The sequence below is a fragment of the Eriocheir sinensis genome, chromosome 61 (genome assembly GCF_024679095.1).
Source record: "Eriocheir sinensis breed Jianghai 21 chromosome 61, ASM2467909v1, whole genome shotgun sequence".
NCBI classification, from domain to species: Eukaryota; Metazoa; Arthropoda; class Malacostraca; order Decapoda; family Varunidae; genus Eriocheir; species Eriocheir sinensis.
In genome coordinates, this window is record NC_066569.1 from 9,758,342 (window position 1) to 9,781,589 (window position 23,248).

General features: G+C 48.6%; 2 protein-coding genes across 2 annotated transcripts in view; both read right to left on the minus strand.

Moving 5' to 3' along the window:
- Positions 1-163: 163 nt before the first annotated feature.
- Positions 164-16,365, minus strand: LOC126986030 (uncharacterized). Its single transcript, XM_050841715.1, has 13 exons — positions 15,987-16,365; positions 12,970-13,142; positions 12,295-12,381; positions 9,369-11,042; positions 7,316-8,213; positions 6,663-7,159; positions 6,357-6,478; positions 5,286-5,417; positions 4,543-4,634; positions 4,067-4,229; positions 1,896-2,738; positions 326-1,749; positions 164-172 (listed from the first exon to the last, which is right to left on the minus strand). The coding sequence occupies exons 1-13, from the start codon at positions 16,086-16,088 to the stop codon at positions 164-166; spliced, it is 6,216 nt and encodes a 2,071-aa protein (XP_050697672.1). The 5' UTR covers positions 16,089-16,365.
- Positions 16,366-21,546: 5,181 nt separating this feature from the next.
- LOC126986412 (39S ribosomal protein L51, mitochondrial-like) overlaps positions 21,547-23,248 on the minus strand; it is a 3,813-nt gene continuing 2,111 nt past the window's right edge. Inside the window, exons 3-4 of the mRNA XM_050842552.1 lie at positions 23,114-23,224; positions 21,547-22,033 (exon numbers count right to left, since the gene is read on the minus strand). Of these exons, the coding sequence (XP_050698509.1) occupies positions 21,801-22,033; positions 23,114-23,224 (344 nt within the window). The 3' untranslated portion in view covers positions 21,547-21,800. The remainder of the gene's footprint in view (positions 22,034-23,113; positions 23,225-23,248) is intronic.

The window sequence follows — 23,248 nt, forward strand, 5'->3', positions numbered from 1 at the left end:
CTGGGGTGTGGTGGGGAGGGGGGGTAGCTGGGGTGTGGTGGGGAGGAGGGGGTGTAGCTGGGCTGTGGTGGGGAGGGGGATGGCTGGGCTGTGGTGGGGAGGAGGGGTGTAGCTGGGCTGTGGTGGGGAGGAGGGGGGTAGCTGGGCTGTGGTGGGGAGGGGGTTAGCTGGGCTGTGGTGGGGGAGGGGGTAGCTGGGCTGTGGTGGGGAGGAGGGGGGGTAGCTGGGCTGTGGTGGGGAGGAGGGGGGGTAGCTGGGCTGTGGTGGGGAGGGGGTGTTGGTGAAGGCTGTGGTGGGAGAGGGTGTTGGGGAGGGGTAGCTGGGCTGTGGTGGGGAGGGGTGTTGGTGAAGTTTTGCTGTGTTGGGGAAGGAGTGCTGGGGGTGTTATAGGGGTGTGGTGCTGGGGAGGGGGTGTTGGTGAAGGGCTGAGGTGGAGAGGGGGTGGTGGGGAAGGGCTGAGGTGAAGAGGGGGTGTTGACGGACTGAGGTGGGGAGGGGGTGGTGTTGCAGGGGTGTGGTGGTGGGGATGGGGTGTTGAAGGGCTGAGTAGGGGGACTTTTGCAGGGCTGTGGTGGGGAGGGATAGGTGTTGAAGGGCTGAGGTGGAGAGGGGATGCTATAAGGCTGTGGTGAGGAAGGGGTGTTGCAGGACTGAGGAGAGGGGCTGTCAAAGGGCTGTGGTGCTGGTGCGGAAGGGGTGGTACAGGGCTGAGGTGGGGAGGGGGTGTGGAGGGGCTGCATTGGTGGGGAGGGGGTGCTGGTGCTGGTGGTGCAAGGCCTTGATGGTGGGGAGGGGGTGTGGTGTGGGTGCTGGCATGGGTGGTGAGGGCGCTCTCTCCTGCAGAGGGTGACTTGGGGTGAGGATATGTGAGGCGGAGACAGGGGATGACTGGGGAGAAGTGAGTGCCTTGTGGGGTGTGTGATTCATGTGTTACCCTTCCTTCCTGTGTCCCCATCTTCTCTTCTAGTCCTGCTATGTGAGTCTTATCAGCGGGGTTTAGTATGTGGACCTCCAGCTCTTCCTCCCCTGGGCTCATTTCATCCTCTTCCGACAGTTCCTTCTCATTTAACAACTTTTCGAGTACTGCCGCCTCGTTTTCCAGCGCCATAACTTCTCGCTCCTCTTCGGTCTCTTCGATGATCTCTTCCAGCAGTTGCAAGTTCTCTGTCTGCTCTTCCATCTCCTCCTGTGGTGTTGGGATGGTTAAGGAGCTCTTCTCTCTCGTGGTCTTCTGTGGCGTGACTTCTGGCAGCTGCAAGTTCTCTGTCTCCTGTTCCTTCTCCTTCTGTGGTGTTGGGATGGTTAAGGAGCTGTCCTCTCTCATGGTCTTCTGTGGCGTGACTTCTGGGAGTTGCAAGTTCTCCGTCTGCTGTTCCTTCTCCTTCTGTGGTGTTGGGATGGTTAAGGAGCTGTTCTCTCTCATGGTCTTCTGTGGCGTGACTTCTGGGAGTTGCAAGTTCTCCGTCTCCTCTTCCATCTCCTCCTGTAGTGTTGAGGTGGTTAAGGGGCTCTTCTCTCTAGTGTTTACTCTCTGTGGTGAGTCTTCATCTGCCATCTCTCTGTGTACCTCTGCCTCGTGGACTATCTTCCCCATTTTCTCTCTTGGTTCATCTTGAGAGCTCTCCTCCACCACACCTCTTGAGCCCTGATTCTTGTGTTCCTCAGACTGTCTTTTCCTCCTTTGTACTTCTGGTTTGTCCTGTGAGCTTTCGTCTTCCTCCTGCTCGTCCTCTTCCTCCTCCACCACACCTCTTGGGCCCTGATTCTTGTGTTCCTCAGACTGTCTTTTCCTCCTTTGTACTTCTGGTTTGTCCTGTGAGTTTTCGTCTTCCTCCTGCTCTTCCTCTTTGAGTTTTCGTCTTCCTCCTGCTCGTCCTCTTCCTCCTCCATCACACCTCTTGGGCCCTGATTCTTGTGTTCCTCAGACTGTCTTTTCCTCCTTTGTACTTCTGGTTTGTCCTGTGAGCTTTCGTCTTCCTCCTGCTCTTCCTCTTCCTCCTCCATCACACCTCTTGGGCCCTGTTTCTTGTGTGCCTCAGACTCCTTCTTCGTCCTGTGTAGAGTGGTGTGCGTCGTTGTGTTCTTATGTGCTTCAGAGAGTTGTTTGGTAGTGCTCTCATGGGCCTCAGACTGTTGGCTTTTTGACCGCTGTACTGTAGTGTGGATGGCAGTGATACGTGCCTCAGATTCTTGCTTTTTCATCCTCTGTTTTGTAGTGTGGGTAGCAGTGTCTGTATGTGCCTCAGACAATTCTTTCTTCCTCCTGTGTATGGCTGTGCGGTCAATGGAGTCATATCGGAAGGGAGTTTTGGGAGACAACTCCATAACATTATCCACCACTAGCAGCCTCTTCCTCTGTGGCTTTGCGGGGCCCTGAGAGGACTGCTGAGGGGTGTCGGTTGGGTGGGTGTCTGTGTCCGGTCGTTGCGCGGGACGGTCTTGAAGAAGCTCCTGCGTTTCATTCTGAGAGAGCGCTCTTTTGTGGATTCGTTTTTCAAGCTTGTCTATGTGGTTGAGTGGAGTGTTGAGAGCGTATGTGGAGTCCTCACTTTGGGATTCCTCTTTGTCGGAGTTTTCTGAGCCTGTATTCATGATGTCCTGATGTTTGGCCTTCTTGGTGATGTGTCTAGTGGATGTCTTAGCTGCAGATTTCCTTTCTGAGGGTAACACTCTTCTTCTGGTGTATCTGGGCACGTGTTGTTTCTTCTTTTCTCCCTCCTTCTGGTGCTCTCTCAGCCCTGGGAGGAGAAAGACATCAGTGCATGAGAAATAGTCATGTCTGGCAAACTCAAGACATTTTCCTACAGTTGACTTAAAAGCACCTCAGGTTAAGTGATGTGATAGTTTCATCCCCAACACTATGAGGCCAAAAAACAGGAAGGCATGCATGAGAATATGATTTCCTTCTCACTGCAGAATTTAGTTGTAGTAAAATGTAGCAGGAGAAGGAAGACTACAATGACAAAGTAGATAAAAAGGAGAACTGAAAAAAAAAGAGTGAAAATAAGAAAATAGACAAAGGATTTACAAAAAGAGAAACAGGTCCAGTAATGAGAGATATTAGGAGAAGGAAAATAAGGAAGTAGGAACAGGAAAACTAACAAAAAAAAGAAACATCTGAAACATTTGAAACATTTATTAATAGCCTATTAGGTGAAGTTACATATGTTGATGTATGTATTGTTAGAGGCCAGCCTTTATAGAAGCATAAACTTTTCAGGCAATAAAAAGAGGAAGGATAGAGAAGATTATGAAAAGAGGAATAGGCCCAGCAGACACACACACACACACACACACACACACACACACACACACACACACACACACACACACACACATTGGAGAAATTGGACAAGGAAGATCCAGTGGTATGTGACAGAAGTGTGACAAGAGGCAATGGTAAGAAATTGAAGAAGTGACTGTAGGAGAGACATCAAGTAATACAGTTTTCCATACAGAAGCATAACATGGAACGGACTTGACGAGGAGACTGTGTGTGCAAAAACGACTCATGAATTTAAAGCCAAACTGGATAATAAGTGTTCTGGAGACGGGACAGCACGAGCCCAGTACAACTCTTTTTCCTGTATTTCACAACTAGGTAAATACAACTAGGTAGGTAAATACACACACACACAACCATACCCACCATCACCTGACCCCCTTCCACTCCATTCCCTTAATATAGCAAGCTTCCATCTCATTCCTACCCATCCCCTTCCTCACATATCATCCCTTCCTTCCATTCCCTTAACCTCTCCGCTGCGATTGGCACGGATTTGGCTTTTACTAGTAGCCTGGTAACATAAAGTCCCATGTTTTTCTCTGGCTCTGTGGTGGATAGTGGAGTGTTTCCCATGTGGTATTGGTGTGCTGGATGTCCCCTCCCAAGGCGCAGAACGTAACATTTTTCTTCATTGAATTGTAGCAGCCACTTTTTGTTCCATTCCTGTAGCTTGGTGATGTCTTCTTGTAGGAAATCCGCAGTCAACAGGTTAACACTACAACCTCTCTGCCCCTCACTACTTCCCCCCACCACCACCACCCACACGAGCACATGACTTACTACTTCTGTTCTGGAATTGGTACACCTCATCATCGGTAAGGTTGTAGGCAGTGATGTTGGGCAGGATCTTCTTCATAAACCTGGTCTTGAGGCTGGAGAATGGGTGGCTGGCTAGCATGGGACACCGATTCTCCATCTCCTGCCACAGAAGCAACCCACCGACCTGCAGGAGAGGACAGTTTTTAATTTTTTTTACAGCTATGGAACAGTGCAAGGGCGTAATGAAAAAAATAAAAAAAAGACCCGCTACTTAATGCTCCAGAACAGAGATTAAAGGAGGTGAGTTTGTTTGTTTTTGTTGTTGTTGTTTGTGGTTCATTGGTGTTTTTTGTTTTACAGGAAAAGGACAAAACAAAACCTACTGTCTCTGCAATGAAAGAAGGTTTACACTTTTCCTCTTTTTCAGAAATTTATTATTATTTTATTTCAAAAGGAGCTTCCTCAAGACTCCCTGAGCCCTGAACCCGGCCACTCACGTCTCCATATCGGTGGTTTTTGGAGATGAATTTGAGGATGAGCAGGTCATCGTCCAGCGTGAACTCTGTCCTGAACATCCTCTTCTTCAACCCTGCGGAGGAGAGGTGGGTCAGGAGGAGGGGGAGGAGGAGGAGGAAAACCACGTAGACAGAATATGAAAACAAGGAGGAGGAGAAATTTAACCATGTAGCTAAGAAAACAAGGAGGAGGAGAAATTTAACCATGTAGCTAAGAAAACAAGGAGGAGGAGGAAGAAAACCACATTGCTACAGTAAAGAAAAACAAAATATACAAGTAAATAAAAACAAATAAAAATAATGACATACTAGGAAATTTACAGATGAACATAGCTATACCAGTGGGAAACAAAATATACTTTCATAAATAAAAATAACATTATCTTATTCCTAGGGTGAAGGAGACAGGGCAAGGGCAAGGAAAAAAATAAAAACAACAATGCCAGTCTCTCTTCATTCCACCCCTTTCCCCTTCCACTCCATTCCCTTAACACAAGAACCTCCCATCTCATTCCTACCCATCCCCTTCCCCCTAACACAAGAACCTCCCATCTCATTCCTACCCATCCCCTTCCCCCTAACACAAGAACCTCCCATCTCATTCCTACCCATCCCCTTCCCCCTAACACAAGAACCTCCCATCTCATTCCTACCCATCCCCTCCTTCCTCACACTCCATCCCCTTCCTATCCCCTTCTCTCCTGACAGCCACAGCAATGCCTCACCTTTCTTGGCCACCTCCATCGTGCCCCCCAGCTGCCTCAAGTCACTGGGGTCAAGGCCGTGCCGCTTGTAGCTCATGAGGTTGGGCAAGATGCGCATTCGATAGCGTTCCTTCAGACTCTGCCATGTTCGTCCTGAAGAAAAGGAGGGTGAGGGTGAGTCTGTTAGGTTGAGGGAAGGGAAGGTGTGGGCTGGATCTCTTAGGGTTGGTGGGAGATTAAGAGAGTAGCGTTCCTTCAGACTCTGCCATGTTCGTCCTGAAGAAAAGGAAGGTGTGGGTGAGTCTGTTAGGTTAAGGGAAGGGAAGGTGTGGGCTGGGTCTCTTAGGGTTGGTGGGATATAAAGAGAGAGTGCTCCAGCATCCAGTCACTTCCCACCACACTCCACAAACTGTCTCGTGTTGGAAGGATTAACAATGACCTGAACCAGTTACAAATGCAGGAACAAGACACAGACCTTGATAAAAGTGGGAATAACGGAGAAATGAAAAGGAGCAAGTAGATAAGACAGACAGGAGGTTGGGAATGAAGGTTGTGGGAAGGGAAGGTGAGGGTTGGCTCTGTTAGGGTGAGACTAGAGGGAAGGAAAGGGAAGAAAGGGAGAGAAAAGATTGTGAGTTTAGAGGAAAGGTGAGAAAAAGGAGAAAGGGGGGAGGAAAAGGAAGAGAAAAGGAGAGGGATGGGGAAGGAATGTTAAGGAGAAAGAGGGAGGAGAGAAAGGGATAAAAAGGGAGAAAGGAAAGTAGGAAAAGGGAGAAAGAGGGAGAGGGGCAAAAAAGAGAAGAGGAAAAAATGGGGAAAAGGGAGGAAAAAATGGGGAAAAGGGAGAGGAAAAAATGGGGAAAAGGGAGAGAGAGAAAGAGGGAGAAATGAGAGAGAGAGAGGAGCAAAAAATGGGGAAAAGGGAGAGGAATAAAATGGGGAAAAGGGAGAGAGGAAAAAATGGGGAAAAGGGAAGGAGTAGAAGGTAGAGGGAGAGGGAAAAGAGAAGAGAAAGGGAAAAGGATAAAAAGACAGACATTACTTATTGACCTCTCCTCCTCCTCCTCCTCCTCACCCCATACCAACACTCACTGTGACCCATGTTCCCCTCCATCTCCTGCCAGAACGCCCGTCCACCCACAAGATCATGGCCTTGGTTACTGATGATGTACTTCAGGATGTCCACATCTTCATCAATCCTGTAGTTCCCCTTCCTGCAGGACACAAGGACATGCATTAACAACATTACGAAGGAGTCTGTGTAGGATGAGGATAAAGAAAATGAAGCTACTCGAATGTATGTTCAGCGCAAAATGTAGTTAAGCATTTCAGCCTGGGTTATGTTCATGGGAGAGGAGTCAACCTGCTCCCCCCCCCTTCTCTCTCTCTCCCACTCACCTCTCTGCGACAGGGGCACTGGGACTCTTGAACAGGGGGCAGTTATTCTGGCTTGAGGTCTCAGAGGAGGTGCTTACAGTGGGCAGGCTCATCCAACTTCCCCGGGAGGCTGATGGAGCTGGGTTGCCGCTTGGCCCTGGATGAGATGATGCAGCCCTTGTTTGTCTGTCTGTGGTGGTTTGCCTTCCACGATCCTTCGCTGGGTTGCTGCCCATCCACCTCTTTCCAACATAAACATGAGGGATTTTGGGAGTTATTTCCTCCCATCTAGTCTCAGAGGAACTCCCGGCGTCCACTCTACATTCACGGCGAGTTCGTTTGCTCTCTGCTTCCTTGGACAGCTTGGTATTGGCAACGGGGGTCAGCTGAACCCTTGGCTGAATATTCCTCAAGACAGGCTCCTCCTCCTCCTCCTCGTCCTCCTCAATCGCTGGATGGTAGCGCCTCCTCTTCCTTCTTTTCTGTTTCCTGATTCTGAGCTCTTCCTCGCTGGCGTGCTGACTTTCACTGCTGTCGCTGTCGATGGCCACGCTCTCTGTCTGGTGATTTGTCAGCCTGCCGTTTCTCCTCCTTGGATGAGCCTTCCTGCCAGAGTGTGCGGAGGCTCTGTCCAGTCCGTTGGCATTCCTGATTCTGACCTCTTCCTTGCTGACCTGACTTTCGCTGCTGCTGCTGTCGCTGTCGATGGTCACGCTCTCTGTCTGGTGATCTGTCAGCCTGCCGTTTCTCCTCCTTGGGTGAACCTTCCTGAGCTTCCTGTCCAAGCGTTCGGAGGTCCTGTCCCGTCCACTGGGGTTCCTGACTCTGAGTTCCCCGTCACTAGAGGGCTGACTTTCACTACTGCTGTTGGCTACGTTATATGTTTGGTGAGTTGTCAGTCTGCTGTTTGAACTCCTTGGGTGACTCCTAGGCTTCCTGTCCGAGTGTGAGGTCCTGTCCTGTCCACTGAGGTTGCCCATGTTGAAGATGACCATTGATGCCTCGCTGATGGTCCCGTCCCTCTGGCGGCGGGCAGCGGCAGCACGCACTTTGTTGTTCTGCCGTGGATGTCGTCTTGTGGCCCTGCTGTCTGAGGCATCACCAGCGGCTAGACTGGGAAGTTCTACATCAGTTTCTTCATCATCATCATCATCTGTCACTAATCTCTGCACCTCCTCCTCCTCCTCCTCCATCATCCTGTGTTCTTCGTCTAAGGTGAGGGTCAGGGGCTCCTCAGTTGACTCATCTTGTACTCTATGCCTCAAAGAAGGACGGTAAGAAGTAGGCATAGAGGAAGCAGGGCCTCTCTCTTCCCCTCCCTCGTCTCTGTGTAAGTTTGTTGAGTAGACTGAACTGTTTTCTTCCTCTGCGTCACGGGAGGCTGCGGCACGGCTGTCATACCGGCGAGGGGGTTTCGTCTGGCTGATGCTGGAGGTGTTGGTTCCTTTGGCAGCACCTCGAAGCATTATGTTCTCCAGCACAACAGAACAGTTCTTGACTGGGGATTCTTGTGGCTTCCCTGCATCCTCCCTACTTGCTGTTGTGGAGGAAGGCTGCTGCTTCGGTGGTTGCCTGTGGGAGTGAGTGTGTGGGTATTAGTGGGGGTCCTGACACTGTCTGACACTAATATATAGATACCATGTACATATAACTGTCACTTATTCCTTAACCCTTAAACTGCTAAACGCTCGCAGCGAGCGGTAGCGCATTTGCTGGTGGTGCTAAATGCTCGCTGCGAACTCCATCCAGTCACATTCAAATCTCCCTCGTATTTGTGTTCCAACAATATTTCTCACCCCACAGCATTGCCAATTCAGTGGGTTTTCCACTAAATTTGGTGGAAAATCATATCAGCCTAGTGCGGAAAATCTACGGATGAGAAATGGGTGGATGTTCTTGTCCAATATAGCGGCATTTTTGCATAGCCTCACCAATCTCCTCACTGATTCTTTGACCAAATAGATGTAAATTTTGCAGTTGGCAATACTACCTTGCCAGAACCCCATCAAGAGATCTCTGCAGTCGCCTCAACATGGCTGACCGTCGCACATGGAATGACGTGAGTGTTCACAGACAACACCCCCTGAACGTGCCTGTACGTTCGTAGGAGAGGCACACATAACCGAATCCTATAGATCTGGGCCTCCTCTTTCCAATGGTGTTTTTGGTTTTTAGCTGTGATGAATAGTTTTTTAGATATAAAGGTTAAAAGAGACCCCCCTGCCTCCATTCGGCTGCCATAGTGCGCCTGGGGGGATGGTCGCCTTCCTCGCCAAGCGCAAAGAAAGGGTTAAAACTGAATGGATATTTTAATTGTTAATTTTATTTATTTATACATTTTTTTGGTAGTGTGTATGTATGTTGAAATGTTCCTTGCCAAGTAGCATATGAATCTGGGAATAAATAAAAGAAAAAACGAACTGAAATGAGAACGTGACATCATGGGTCCAAGTACATTACCAGTGGGGGGATACATGCAAAATTTTGTGAGGCTAAGTAAAAAAATTAAGTCAGGACGCCTTTTTTGGTTTTGAGAGCGTGCCCGCCTAATAGTGAGGCAGTTCCGCCGACACCCGTCAAGGATACGGAGTCTATGGATGAGGATAAAGAAAATGAAGCTACTCGAATGTATGTTCAGCGCAAAATGTAGTTAAGCATTTCAGCCTGGGTTATGTTCATGGGAGAGGAGTCAACCTGCTCCCCCCCTTCTCTCTCTCTCCCACTCACCTCTCTGCAACAGGGGCACTGGGACTCTTGAACAGGGGGCAGTTATTCTGGCTTGAGGTCTCGGAGGAGGTGCTTACAGTGGGCAGGCTCATCCAACTTCCCCGGGAGGCTGACGGAGCTGGGTTGCCGCTTGGCCCTGGATGAGATGATGCAGCCCTTGTTTGTCTCTCTGTGGTGGTTTGCCTTCCCCGATCCTTCGCTGGGTCACTGCCCATCCACCTCTTTCCAACATAAACATGAGGGATTTTGGGAGTTTTTTCCTCCCATCTAGTCTCAGAGGAACTCCCGGCATCCACTCTACATTCACGGCGAGTTCGTTTGCTCTCTGCTTCCTTGGACAGCTTGGTATTGGCAACGGGGGTCAGCTGAACCCTTGGCTGAATATTCCTCAAGACAGGCTCCTCCTCCTCCTCCTCGTCCTCCTCAATCGCTGGATGGTAGCGCCTCCTCTTCCTTCTTTTCTGTTTCCTGATTCTGAGCTCTTCCTCGCTGGCGTGCTGACTTTCACTGCTGCTGCTGTCGCTGTCGCTGGCCACGCTCTCTGTCTGGTGATTTGTCAGCCTGCCGTTTCTCCTCCTTGGATGAGCCTTCCTGCCAGAGTGTGCGGAGGCTCTGTCCAGTCCGTTGGCGTTCCTGATTCTGACCTCTTCCTTGGTGACCTGACTTTCGCTGCTGGTGTTGGCTACGTTATCTGTCTTGTGATCTGCCAGCCTGCCATTTCTCCCCCTTTGAGCCTTCCTGAGGTTCCTGTCTGAGTGTTCAGAGGTCCTGATTCTGAGTTCCCTGTCGCTAGAGGGCCAACTTTCGGTGCTGCAGTTGGCTACATTATCTGTCTGGTGATCTGTCAGCCTGCCGTTTCTCCTCCTTGGGTGAACCTTCCTGAGCTTCCTGTCCAAGTGTTCGGAGGTCCTGTCCCGTCCACTGGGGTTCCTGATTCTGAGTTCCCCGTCGCTAGAAGGCCGACTTTCACTACTGCTGTTGGCTACGTTATATGTTTGGTGAGTTGTCAGTCTGCTGTTTGAACTCCTTGGGTGACTCCTAGGCTTCCTGTCCGAGTGTGAGGTCCTGTCCTCTCCACTGAGATTGCCCATGTTGAAGATGACCATTGATGCCTCGCTGATGGTCCCGTCCCTCTGGCGGCGGGCAGCAGCAGCACGCACTTTGTTGTTCTGCCGTGGATGTCGTCTTGTGGCCCTGCTGTCTGAGGCATCACCAGCGGCTAGACTGGGAAGTTCTACATCAGTTTCTTCATCATCATCATCTGTCACTAATCTCTGCACCTCCTCCTCCTCCTCCTCCATCATCCTGTGTTCTTCGTCTAAGGTGAGGGCCAGGGGCTCCTCAGTTGACTCATCTTGTACTCTATGCCTCAAAGAAGGACGGTAAGAAGTAGACATTGAGGAAGCAGGGCCTCTCTCTTCCCCTCCCTCGTCTCTGTGTAAGTTTGTTGAGTAGTTTGAACTGTTTTCTTCCTCTGCGTCACGGGAGGCTGCGGCACGGCTGTCATCCCGGCGAGGGCGTTTCGTCTGGCTGGAGGTGTTGGTTCCTTTGGCAGCACCTCGAAGCATTATGTTCTCCAGCACAACAGAACAGTTCTTGACTGGGGGTTCTTGTGGCTTCCCTGCATCCTCCCTACTTGCTGTTGTGGAGGAAGGCTGCTGTTTCGGTGGTTGCCTGTGGGAGTGAGTGTGTGGGTGTTAGTGGGGGTTCTGACACTGTCCGGCACTAATATATAGATACCATGTGCACATAAAGTGCCGTCCACACGATGGGTGGGCAGTCGCGGAATCAGGCGGACTGATGATGAGGTAAGGCCGGTGAGCGGCCACACTAGCCGACCGCGAGTGAGCAGCCCACACTGTTCACTGAGTCGTCAGTCTACGCTGAACTGTCGAAGGTGGAGTACGCATGGATGCCGCCACTGCCAACGCAGCTCTTCAAGAGGCCCTTTTGTGGACCATTGTGGGAGCTGCTTCCACAAAGTCAAAGAAGAAGAGGAGGAATGTTTGGTGCAAGAAATGGATTTCCAGGCAGAGTGAAAGAGGAAGTTTTGCACAAATTTTCTCTGAGCTTGCAATGGAACGCCCCGATGACTTTGAGAACTACACCAGAATGCCACCAGTGTACCGAGCAGATGTTTCACTTGTTGCGTATTGGTACATCTGTGGCCCGAATAGCCCTTTCGGTAAACTTTTACAAACATGAGTATATAAACAATTTGTGTGTAAATTTGTATTTATTATGACTGCAGATGTGTTGCAATGGTACCAGGTAATAAGTTAAACATGATAAGGTGATAAGTATGTATGTAAAAAGAATAAAAAAAGGCATCCAAAATACATATAAAGTTTGGTGACATTTCACTTCCAAATATAAGCATTGCATTATGCAACAGTAATCAACTGTAGAGGAAAATTCCCCTCATAGCAGATAACATAAAAAAATAGATAAACTAGACGCATATCACTCGGAGACTGCAAACCTCCGCACTTCCATGGGGCAGGCGAGAGCGCTGAGTTGCCAAACGCTGTTAACGTATCAAAACTGAATGGATATTTTAATTGTTAATTTTATTTATTTATACATTTTTTTGGTAGTGTGTATATATGTTGAAATGTTCCATGCCAAGTAGCATATGAATCTGGTAAAAAAAAAAAAAAAAAAAAAAAAGGTACAATCCACCTCAACACCCCAAAGCCACACTGAGGGGGTGCAGCAGGACACCTCATATCCAGCATCCACCAAAACTGTCCACTAAATAAACATCTTTCACCTGCGAGTGTTGGTTTTGTTCCCCTGCACGCCAAACACAGCAAAGTCCAGCCATCCACAAGCTGTTTTGATCACTCCCTGAATCCCAGGTCTACAACATTTTTTTTTTTTTCGTGTTTAAAACTTCGTGGTTTCAAGGAGTGGCTATGCTTACCTGACAAGTTGGCCATCCCAGGTGAAGTACCCGAGCATGATGGTATTCAGGTCGACGCCGTCATCATGCGTCGGGTCCCTGTGCACCCTGCAGAAGGAGTTACCAAGGTGAGTCACGCTGAACAAGACCAGGAAGATGAAATAACCAAGAAATGTGACATAACGATGATAACAGAAAATTAAGGAAAATAGTCGTATTACTGGGTGAAAGCACAACAAAAGAACATGATGAACAGTATTAGTTAAGATAATAAAGAAAAGATTAATAAGGGCTTTCGTAGGAGCAAGGGGAGAGAGGCAAGTAATAAACCACAGACCCAATGAAAAAAATAATAAATAAATGAGAATAACATCTCCCCAAAGACATGAAGAAAAAAGAAAGAAGAAAAGAAATACAGAAAAAAAAGATAAAATGAAAAGAAATACAGAAAAAAGAAGGAAAGGAAGAAAAGAAATTAAGAAAAAAAAGAAATGAAAAATAAAGAAAAAAGGTAAAAAGAAAATAAATAAATAAAAAGAAAATAACAAAAAAAGAAAGAAGAAAAAGTAAGAAGAAAAAATAAGAAAATAAAGAAATAAGGAAAAAAGGTAAAGAAAAGAAATAAAGAAAAAGTAAACAAGAGAAAGAAGAAAGAAAAGAAATAATAACAAGAAGGAAAAAGAGGCAAAGTCCCACCAGTAGTCCTTGAGTGGCAGCAGCTCCTTGCGCTTGACACAGTTCAGGACGTAGAGGTAGCTGAAGGTGTTGAGCGTCCTGGCGGTGGACGGCTTGTGCTGCCTCGCTGAGCTCTCCGGCGCCAGCACTACGGTGTGGGGCCCCGCCTCCTCCACCACCTCACCCCCATATGTCTGCAACGCAAGCAACATTTCACTTTTAAAATTTTGAACCGACTTTTCTTTTTTTCAATTTTGCTTGATGGAGTTTTTGGTATTTTCTCTTGTCTTGCTGCTTATAGTTGAGAAGCCCTCTCACAGGAGGCGCGAGGAGGACGGGTTGAGGGTGGGGTGGGGGGGTCAAGTCTCCCTATCGTGGGTTAGTTTAGATTGATTTGTGAAATTTAATTGATATCAGTACTTGCTTGAAACCCATTTCATCATTCGTAGTTGCAGCGTGCCGCAGCGGTGACTGGTGATATTGGCTGCTCGGTGCAAAACATGGCGCAGTAAGCATCAGACAGTGATAAGATTACGCCTCCAGCTCTTTCACTAGTACTTGCTTTTATATAAGTAATTATGTATTGAGAGCTGGCTTCCCAGTACCCCCTCCTCATCGTGTGGATTGTGGGGTCGGGAAGCCCACCAGGTGAGTTAACCAGGTGAGTAAACCTTCACTGCCTGACCTGACCCATCCTCCCTACACCATGACAAGCTGACCACCACTTTAATTAATAACACTTTACCGGACAATTTACTGATATTTAGACCATTATTTCATGTTCCTGGGTGTTATTCTAGACACACACCCATGACCACTACTGCCTGACCTGACCACCCTCATCTGCCCTGAATCGTCCCTCCCACACAATGACAACCAAGCCATTCCTCTGACAACACTTTCTAGGGCAATTTATTGATATTTAGACCATTATTTCATGTTCCCGGGTGTTATTCTAGACCCAGTACCTGACCTGACCAGACTCGTCCTTCCCACACCATGACAAGCTAACCATCCCCCTGACAATACTTTCTAGGGCAATTTACTGATATTTAAACCATTATTTCACATTCCCGGGTGTTATTCTAGACCCTCACCCATAACCTCCACTACCTGACCTGACCTATCCTAACCTGACCAGACTCGTCCTTCCCACACCAAGACAAGCTAACCATCCCCCTGACAACACTTTCTAGGGCAATTCACTGATATTTAGACCATTATTTCATGTTCCCGGGTGTTATTCTAGACCCTCACCCATAACCTCCACTACCTGACCTGACCTATCCTAACCTGACCAGACTCGTCCTTCCCACACCAAGACAAGCTGACCATCCCCCTGACAACACTTTCTAGGGCAATTCACTGATATTTAGACCATTATTTCATGTTCCCGGGTGTTATTCTAGACCCAGTACCTAACCTACCCTAACCTGACCTGACTCGTCCTTCCCACACCAAGACAAGCTGACCATCCCCCTGACATTACTTTCTAGGGCAATTTACTGATATTTAAACCATTATTTCACATTCCCGGGTGTTATTCTAGACCCTCACCCATAACCTCCACTACCTGACCTGACCTATCCTAACCTGACCAGACTCATCCTCCCCACACCAAGACAAGCTAACCATCCCTCTGACAATACTTTCTAGGGCAATTTATTGATATTTAGACCATTATTTCATGTTCCCGGGTGTTATTCTAGACCCAGTACCTGACCTGACCAGACTCATCCTTCCCACACCAAGACAAGCTACCCATCCCCCTGACAATACTTTCTAGGGCAATTTACTGATATTTAAACCATTATTTCACATTCCCGGGTGTTATTCTAGACCCTCACCCATAACCTCCACTACCTGACCTGACCTATCCTAACCTGACCAGACTCGTCCTTGCCACACCAAGACAAGCTAACCATCCCCCTGACAACACTTTCTAGGGCAATTTACTGATATTTAGACCATTATTTCACATTCCCGGGTGTTATTCTAGACCCTCACCCATAACCTCCACTACCTGACCGGACCTATCCTAACCTGACCAGACTCGTCCTTCCCACACCAAGACAAGCTGACCATCCCCCTGACAACACTTTCTAGGGCAATTTACTGATATTTAGACCATTATTTCATGTTCCCGGGTGTTATTCTAGACCCAGTATCTAACCTACCCTAACCTGACCTGACTCGTCCTTCCCACACCAAGACAAGCTGACCATCCCCCTGACAATACTTTCTAGGGCAAATTACTGATATTTAGACCATTATTTCATGTTCCCGGGTGTTATTCTAGACCCAGTACCTGACCTGACCAGACTCATCCTCCCCACACCAAGACAAGCTGACCATCCCCCTGACAATACTTTCTAGGGCAATTTACTGATATTTAGACCATTATTTCATGTTCCCGGGTGTTATTCTAGACCCACTACCTGACCTACCCTAACCTGACCTGACTCGTCCTCCCCACACCAAGACAAGCTGCCCATCCCCCTGACAACACTTTCTAGGGCAATTTATTGATATTTAGACCATTATTTCATGTTCCCGGGTGTTATTCTAGACCCAGTACCTGACCTGACCAGACTCATCCTCCCCACACCAAGACAAGCTAACCATCCCCCTGACAATACTTTCTAGGGGAATTTACTGATATTTAAACCATTATTTCACATTCCCGGGTGTTATTCTAGACCCTCACCCATAACCTCCACTACCTGACCTGACCTATCCTAACCTGACCAGACTCGTCCTTCCCACACCAAGACAAGCTGACCATCCCCCTGACAACACTTTCTAGGGCAATTTACTGATATTTAGACCATTATTTCATGTTCCCGGGTGTTATTCTAGACCCAGTATCTAACCTACCCTAACCTGACCTGACTCGTCCTTCCCACACCAAGACAAGCAAACCATCCCTCTGACAATACTTTCTAGGGCAAATTACTGATATTTACGCCATTATTCCACCCTCGGCAGCTTTATAGTACAACGGCGTATGTGTGGAGCCAGCAGGGGGCCATACTCACCCTGATTAGCCTTGAAACCCTGCCGCAGAATTTACAGCCGCTGGTGACGAAGGTGAGCCGCTCCCCCTGGTCGTTAGTGAATAAATGGCTCGTTTCAGACATTATATTAAGTCCCGAGGAGCCACAGGGGAGGAAAAAAGGGCACGCATCACTGAGGTCGAGGAGGAGGAAGCCACACGCGTTTCACCGTTACCACATTATCGTATTTTCTCGGTTTTCTCGCTTGTGATTGTGGCAAATAAGACCGGTAATTATAGGTTTTAATGAGAACTGCACATGGATCTCAATATCGGGGTGGGAATGACAGGTTTTGGTGGGTAATGGGGAAATATAAGTGGCTGAGTACGACAATATGGCAACGTTGCTTCTCCCTCCCTTGTTTGACCTCCCGCTGTATTGCCAAGTCTTATTTAAACACCTTATATATCCCTAACTAACTAACTAACTACAATATTTGGTTATTTTCGTCTTTCTTGTCTTGTTAGTGTTGATTTGGTTGGTTTCTGTTCCCTTATGTTCCTTTATTCTTCATTCTTACTCGTTTCATTCATCTGTTATAAAAACACCTCATATATATCCCTAACTAATAACTAACCACCAATACTTGCTTCGATCATTTATTCCACATCACAATTATTAAAACGCCTTATATTTTCCTAATGAACTAACTACAGTACCATATTTTCATCGTTCTGCTTAATTATATAGCAATTAGCGCGTTGATTTGGCTGGTTTAATTACTGTTCCCTTCTGTTCATATATTCTTTATTCTTAGCCTACTCGTATATATCATCCACCTCACAATTATTAAAACAACATATATTTGGGTTGATTTTGGATATATATGGCTGTTTTTTCCCTCTTAGATTCTGATATAAGGGTTCATAAAGATTGATTGATTGATAAAGAATAAGGAAGAAGGGATATTAAGAAAAAGGGATGAAGACAAAAGAAATAAGGAATAAAGGAATGAGGAATAGAGATTTGAATAAGGAAATAAGCGATAAGGGAATAAAAGGTATCGCGTGAACTTGGCAACACTTTCCCGCCAAAAGCTATATACGTTCCAAGGACATATTATCATTATTATTGGTTATTATAATTATAGCTACATCGTCACTATAAAACAATGACTTCTCAGAATACTACGAGGTGAACTTTGCTGAAATGAATAAAGAAATAAACAAAATAATGGGGATCTGCGTATAGCTATCCATATATCATAACCGCCAACCGTTCCCGCCACGCTGACTAACCTAACCTAACCCAAACTCAACAAAAACGACATATTATGATTTGTTTGATTTGAAAATAGCGATCATGGTGAGAGAGAGAGAGAGAGAGAGAGAGAGAGAGAGAGAGATGACAAAGGCAGGAAATATTGCGTAGATATAATGGAAATAAGGAGTATAGGGAAATAGATAAGGAATGAAGAAAGCAAATAAAAAATAAGGAAAATAAATAAAGGAAAAGGAAGAAAAGACTCGATCGGATCCTGCCATACCATACTGTTTTTCAGCGAGATTCCAGCCTCTCGATCCCTTTCTCTCTCTCTCCAGTGTTACTGAATCCCTCTGCACCCCGAGTTGTACTTAACCCTCGGGCACGCCCCCACGCCCTCCCTCCTCCAGGCTGCCTCGGCCACCCCCTGCACACGAAGTGAAGATATCGCTCACACCGCACCCTTGAGGGCCGCCGCTGAAGACCAAGAAGACTATATAGCATAGTCTCCTTGCTGAAGACACACTCACCCACCTGTAGCAGCCAAGAGCACGCCACACTCACCCATGTCAGCCGTGCGGGCCGGGGTGCTGCTGCTGCTGTCCCTGCTGGCGGGGGCGGGGCGCGGCGCGCGGCTCCCCGTGGTGGCCAGGAAGGGGCAGCCCACCAGCCACCTCCTCAAGTTCAGAATGGAGAAGCCGAGGTCTTCGTACTGCGCCAAGTACCGGGGCCAGCCCTACTACAGCACCGTGACGCTGGAGCCGGGGGACAGCGTGGCGCTGCCCTGCCAGTACTGCGGCATGTACGCCGTCAGGGAGAAGCTGTGGTTCCGCGCCGGCTTCGTGTGGCGGCGGCCGTGGGACCTGCAGGAAAGGCTGCGGCAGCTGGGCGTGAAGCGGGAGGTGCTGGTTTTCACGTCGCCGCTGGACCTGCTGGGGCGACTCAAGAAGAGGAACAAGAAATTTCTGATGTCGAAGGAGGAGGAGAAGAGGGAAGCACGGAGACTGAGGAGGCTGAAAGCGGCGGCCCCGTGGCCCACGTCCCGAGGCTTCAGGAGGAAGTATGGCAAGCATGGCCCCTCAGACATCGGCACGGAGCGGATGAAGCAGCGCAGGCTGCTGGAGTTAGTCTGGCGGTACAGGCTGTATCACGGCGTGGTCTCTCCCGGGGAGGAGGACAAGTTTTTGGCAAAGTTCAGGTACAAGGAGAGGATGGGGCACGCGTCGTTCACCAAGGAGCTGCGGGAATACATACAGAACCTGAAGATGTTCCCTTGGCTGTACATGCGGGAAGACTCTGCGAGGGAGCAGCTGCGCGGGGAGATGGACAAGTTGTGGCTCGTGTGGCTGTACACCTCCCACCAGCTGTACCCAAAGAGGAAGCAGATGACTTGGGAGCAGAACGTGAAGCTGGTCAGGGATGCCATCCGTAAATACGGGAAGCAGACGGCCAGCGCCGCACTGACGAAGGCGATGGGCCAGATCACCCAGCACTACTATAAGCCCACACTCTTCAAAGCCTTCGACGCCGCCGCCATGAATGTGGACGACGCCAGGCTGGCAGACGACGCACAAGACGCAGAAGGAGAGAGGGGGCAGATACAGCCATTAGACAAACACAAGGCAAAGGCTCTACTCCAACAACGAATCCTTCACAGGAACTTCCACAGAGTCGTCAACACCACACAAACCACACTCTTGAGCAAGTTCTTGGAGGAGGCCAAGAACTACAAATCGGGGAAGCGGCCTCAGTACCCGCATGGCATCCTACAGCAGTCCCTCCGCTTCCGTTGGGACAAGGACGAGAACAAGGAAATGGCGCACAAGATCTCCCTGGAGCTCCTACTGTCCAGCGTCAGCGCCGGGGACATGGTAAAGGCGAGGGAGGTGGCGGACAGCATAGCCTCCTCCAGCCAACTGAGGAGGATGGCTCGGCAGCTGAGGGTGTACGGCTTGGTGCGGGCCATCGCCGGGCGAACGCTGGACACGGAGGAGGTGCAGCAAGCGGCAGCACGGCTGTACGACGGCACGAAGATGGTGGAGCTGGTGGCCGACAGCTTGGACTACGAGATGGTGACGCAGCACCTCCTGGGGGTGTTTGACGTGCCGGTCAGGGAGTACACTGTGATGAGCCAACTCTCCCACCTCAGGCCCCGGGACCGTCACGTTCAGCTCTCTGACGAGTCCCTGGTCCTGTACCGCGCTGTCGCCGAGGACACTGGCCTCTACACCTGCACCAGCGGCTTCCTGGAGGACTTCACCCCCAGCTGCTTCACCTACTATTTGGAGGTGCTGGAGGAGCGGGGTCACTTCTCCCAGGAGGAGGGGAGCCAGGAGGACTACGAGACCTACAAGAAACGGGTAGAGCTGGAATTCAACAGGGTTCTGAAAAGCTACTGGGAGCACGATGATGGCTTCCTCAAGGACACAGCGTTCCATATCCTGGAGGGCGGTGAGACCGAGTGTTCGGCGTGCAGCGGCAAGACTGGTGTCAAGAAGCGCGACATTGAACTTAGGATCGTCAACACGAGGCTGAAGATCAAGTTCAGCGTCGTTCAGAGAGTGAGGGACAGGATGAGCTTCTCCAGGATCACGAGGACCGCTGGCTACAGACGCAAACGAGCGCGGGAGCAGCGTGTCGGCGTACATGTCCGCTCCCCGGACATCCGAAGGCTGGCCCCGTCTTTCCACACCTTCGCCCGGGACAAGATAGCGGAATTCATGCTGGTGATGCCCTGCCTTGGGACGCGCGTCTGCAAAGAGGACATGGAGAGCCTCACCCCAGAAGACTTTTTCAAGCGGCAGTCGCTGGCCTACGTGCACGAGGCCAAGGCAGGCCACCCGGTGAAGATGACCTGCCCGACGCGGCACCCGGCGAGGGTGGTCTGGTACTTTAACGGGCAGCCGCTGTTCCCCACGCGACAGGTGTTCATCAACAAGGGCCGGGTGGGCATCGCCAAGGTCACCGCCAACCACACCGGCAACTACTCCTGCGTCATCGCCATGACCGAGGGTGGCAGGACCACCTTCCAGCCCCAGGGGTTTGTATACCTCAAGCTGAACACCAAGACCATCGAGATCCAGCTGTACACGGTGCTATATGACCTGGGGGTGCTGTTCCTGCTGCTGCTGGTGGTGCAGGTGCCACTGGCCTGCATCACGCCCCTGCACAAGTGGTACCAGGTGGAGGCGCGCCGCTACACCTTCATGATGAGCACGCTGTACAGGCTCAAGATGGCCATCGATGCCATGGGCTGGACAGAAGACTTTGAGGAGACCCGGAAGCTGCAGCGGCTGAGGCTGATCCAGAAGGCCATCGAGTCAAGGAAGGTGTGCAACATGGTGCGCCTCCAGGAGCAACTTGCCCAGCTCACCGAGGTGGACAGGGACATGGAAGAGTGGCTCGCCCTCCTCTCCAGCGAGATATGGAAGCTGCAGAACACCAACCACTCTCAGGCAGATTTGTGAGGCAGCAGCTGACCAGCCTTGTGGTGAAGGGTTACGGATTGTCTTTATCGGATGTTTTGTTTTACTGAAGATTTACAGCAATGTGAAGGAAGTCATTTTCCTTTCTTTTTTTCAACTATTTTCAGTTACAAACAAACCTCGGGTCTCAGGGTTATTGAGCCTTATCTGATGTTTTGTTTTTACTGAAGACTTGCAAAGTTGTGAAGTTTTTTTTCATTTGTTTTCACTTGTAAGCAATTGTTACCTTGCATCTCAGGGTTACTGATCGTCCTTATCCGATGTTGTTTTACTGAAGATTTGAAGGCTTACAATGATGTGGATTAAATGATGCTTCGTTTTTCTTTTCCACCTGTTTCCACTTTCATGCCACAAACCTTGCTGTGTTATGATTGCCCTTATCTTATGCTTTTTTTTTTACTGTAGATTTACTGAACATTTACTACGATGTGAATTAAAGCATGTTTCGTTGTCTATTCCACCTTTCTTTTCTATTTTTTTTCGCTTTCACATTACAAAACTTGCATCTCAGGGTTGTGAACACTCTCTATCTCGTGTTGTTTTACTTTACCGAAGACTTCCAATAATGTCGGTTAAATCACGTTTCAGTTTTCTCTTCCACTTGTCTCCACTTTCACCTCACTCACTGTTGTGGCTAATCATTATATCTGATGCTTTTTGTGTATTTTTCTGGAGTTTTGAAATATAGTAAATAATAAAGTAATGAGTATGAAAGTGTTTTTTTTAATGGTTACTGGCTGTGCTAATTTTCAACTCACTCCGAGACTCACACACAGTGATTATGGTGGCATGGGACATAACTTAAGACTATTTTAAAGGCCTTTCTCCCTCTCTTCTGCCATGAAAAAAGAAAATATTTATACCTTTCTTTATTTTGGGGTCAAGTTTTTATATACATTGAACTCCTTCCTCCAAGTTCTGCATGGTGAGGAAAGAGGAACACACACACACACACAAAATTGTCACACTCATCTACTGTATGGTAAAAACACACACACCATTATTCCAGCACTACAGAACACCCTCAATTTCACCACTCACTAACCCCAAACACACACACACATATACGCACACACACACACACACACACATATACACACACACACACCTAAGCGTCCTTCCACCAGTAGTCTTTGGTCTTCTGGTTGAGGTATCGGTAGAGCCACTTGATGCGCTTGTTGGCCTCCTTCAGTTTGCTGGGGCGCGTGATGGCCATATTGCGTCCCAGCACCTTCCTCTTCCGCAGCAGCATCTGGTACTCGTTGCCCTTGAACCCGCGCAGCCAGAGCGGGACATTGTACGACACGGAAGTTGGGTGGAGGTTTCCCGAGCCTAGGATGTCTGTTGAAGGTGCCAGTGTGGGTGGGGACGAGAGGAAAAATGGTACTTTTACTCACTGTTTTGTTTTGTTACCAGTGTTGCTAGTAGTGGTTGTGTTGTGGTAGTAGTGTGGATTGGGGTAGTGAGGGCATGTGGAGAGGGTGTTGTGTTGCTGTTATTAAGGGAAACAATGGTACTAATACTCTTTGTTTTGTGTTTATTAGTGTTGTTGTTAAGAGTAATGGTAGTGGTTGTGGATTGAGGCAGTGAGGGCTTGTGGAGGGGATGTTGTGTTGCTATTATTAGGGGAGACAATGGGACTTATACTCTTTCTTTTGTGTTTGCTATTCGTGTTATTGTTAAGGGTAGTTGTGGTAGTGTGGATTGAGGTAGTGAGGGCATGAGGAGGGGGTGTTGTGTTGCTATTATTAGGGGAAACAATGGTACGTCTACTCTTTGTTTTGTTTGTTATTAGTGTTGTTGCTAGTATAGTTGTAGGAGTAGGAGTAAAAGGAGTAACAGTAAGAGAAGGAGAAGGAGGTGTTAGGCTAGTGTTTAGGGCCACTACTACAACTATTGTTTAAACCCTCGTCAAAATGGAGAGTGTTAACCAAACCTATATACGATTTATATGATTTCCAGGACTGAGCGTTTCCCCAACATGACCATTTTCTTTCTTTCTATAGTGAAGGAGGTGACTTAAAGAAAAAAAAGAAAAAAAGGAGAAACAGAAGAAGAAGAACATGAAGGAGAAGAAGAAACAAAAATTGAATCCATGTCAAAATGAAGAACATAAATTACATAGACTTTCTGACAACCTAAAACTTTCACAAAATCCAAGGTTGAATTTACAGGAGGCAGCTGAAGGAAAACAAAAGAAATTAAAAAAAGAAAGAATGAAAAAGAAAAACAACAAAAAGCTTGCAGGGAGGGTATGCATAAAATGGCAAGCACACCCTACCATCTTACCCCCATACCCCCTCACCCCATACCCAGACACCAATGTACCCCTCAACCCACTTATCCCATACCCAGTCACCCCCTCATCCCATACCCAGCCACACACCCCTCTCCCCTGTCACCCCATACCCAGACACTCACCAATGTAGTCGTTTTGGCCGAAGAGTGCCCGCCTCTCCGCCCAGTTGTTCTTGGGGCGGAAGAGTGGTATGGGCAGCCTCCTCTTTTCCTCCGCTACACGGGGTAGAAGTCCTGGAGAGGGAGGGAGAGGGAGAG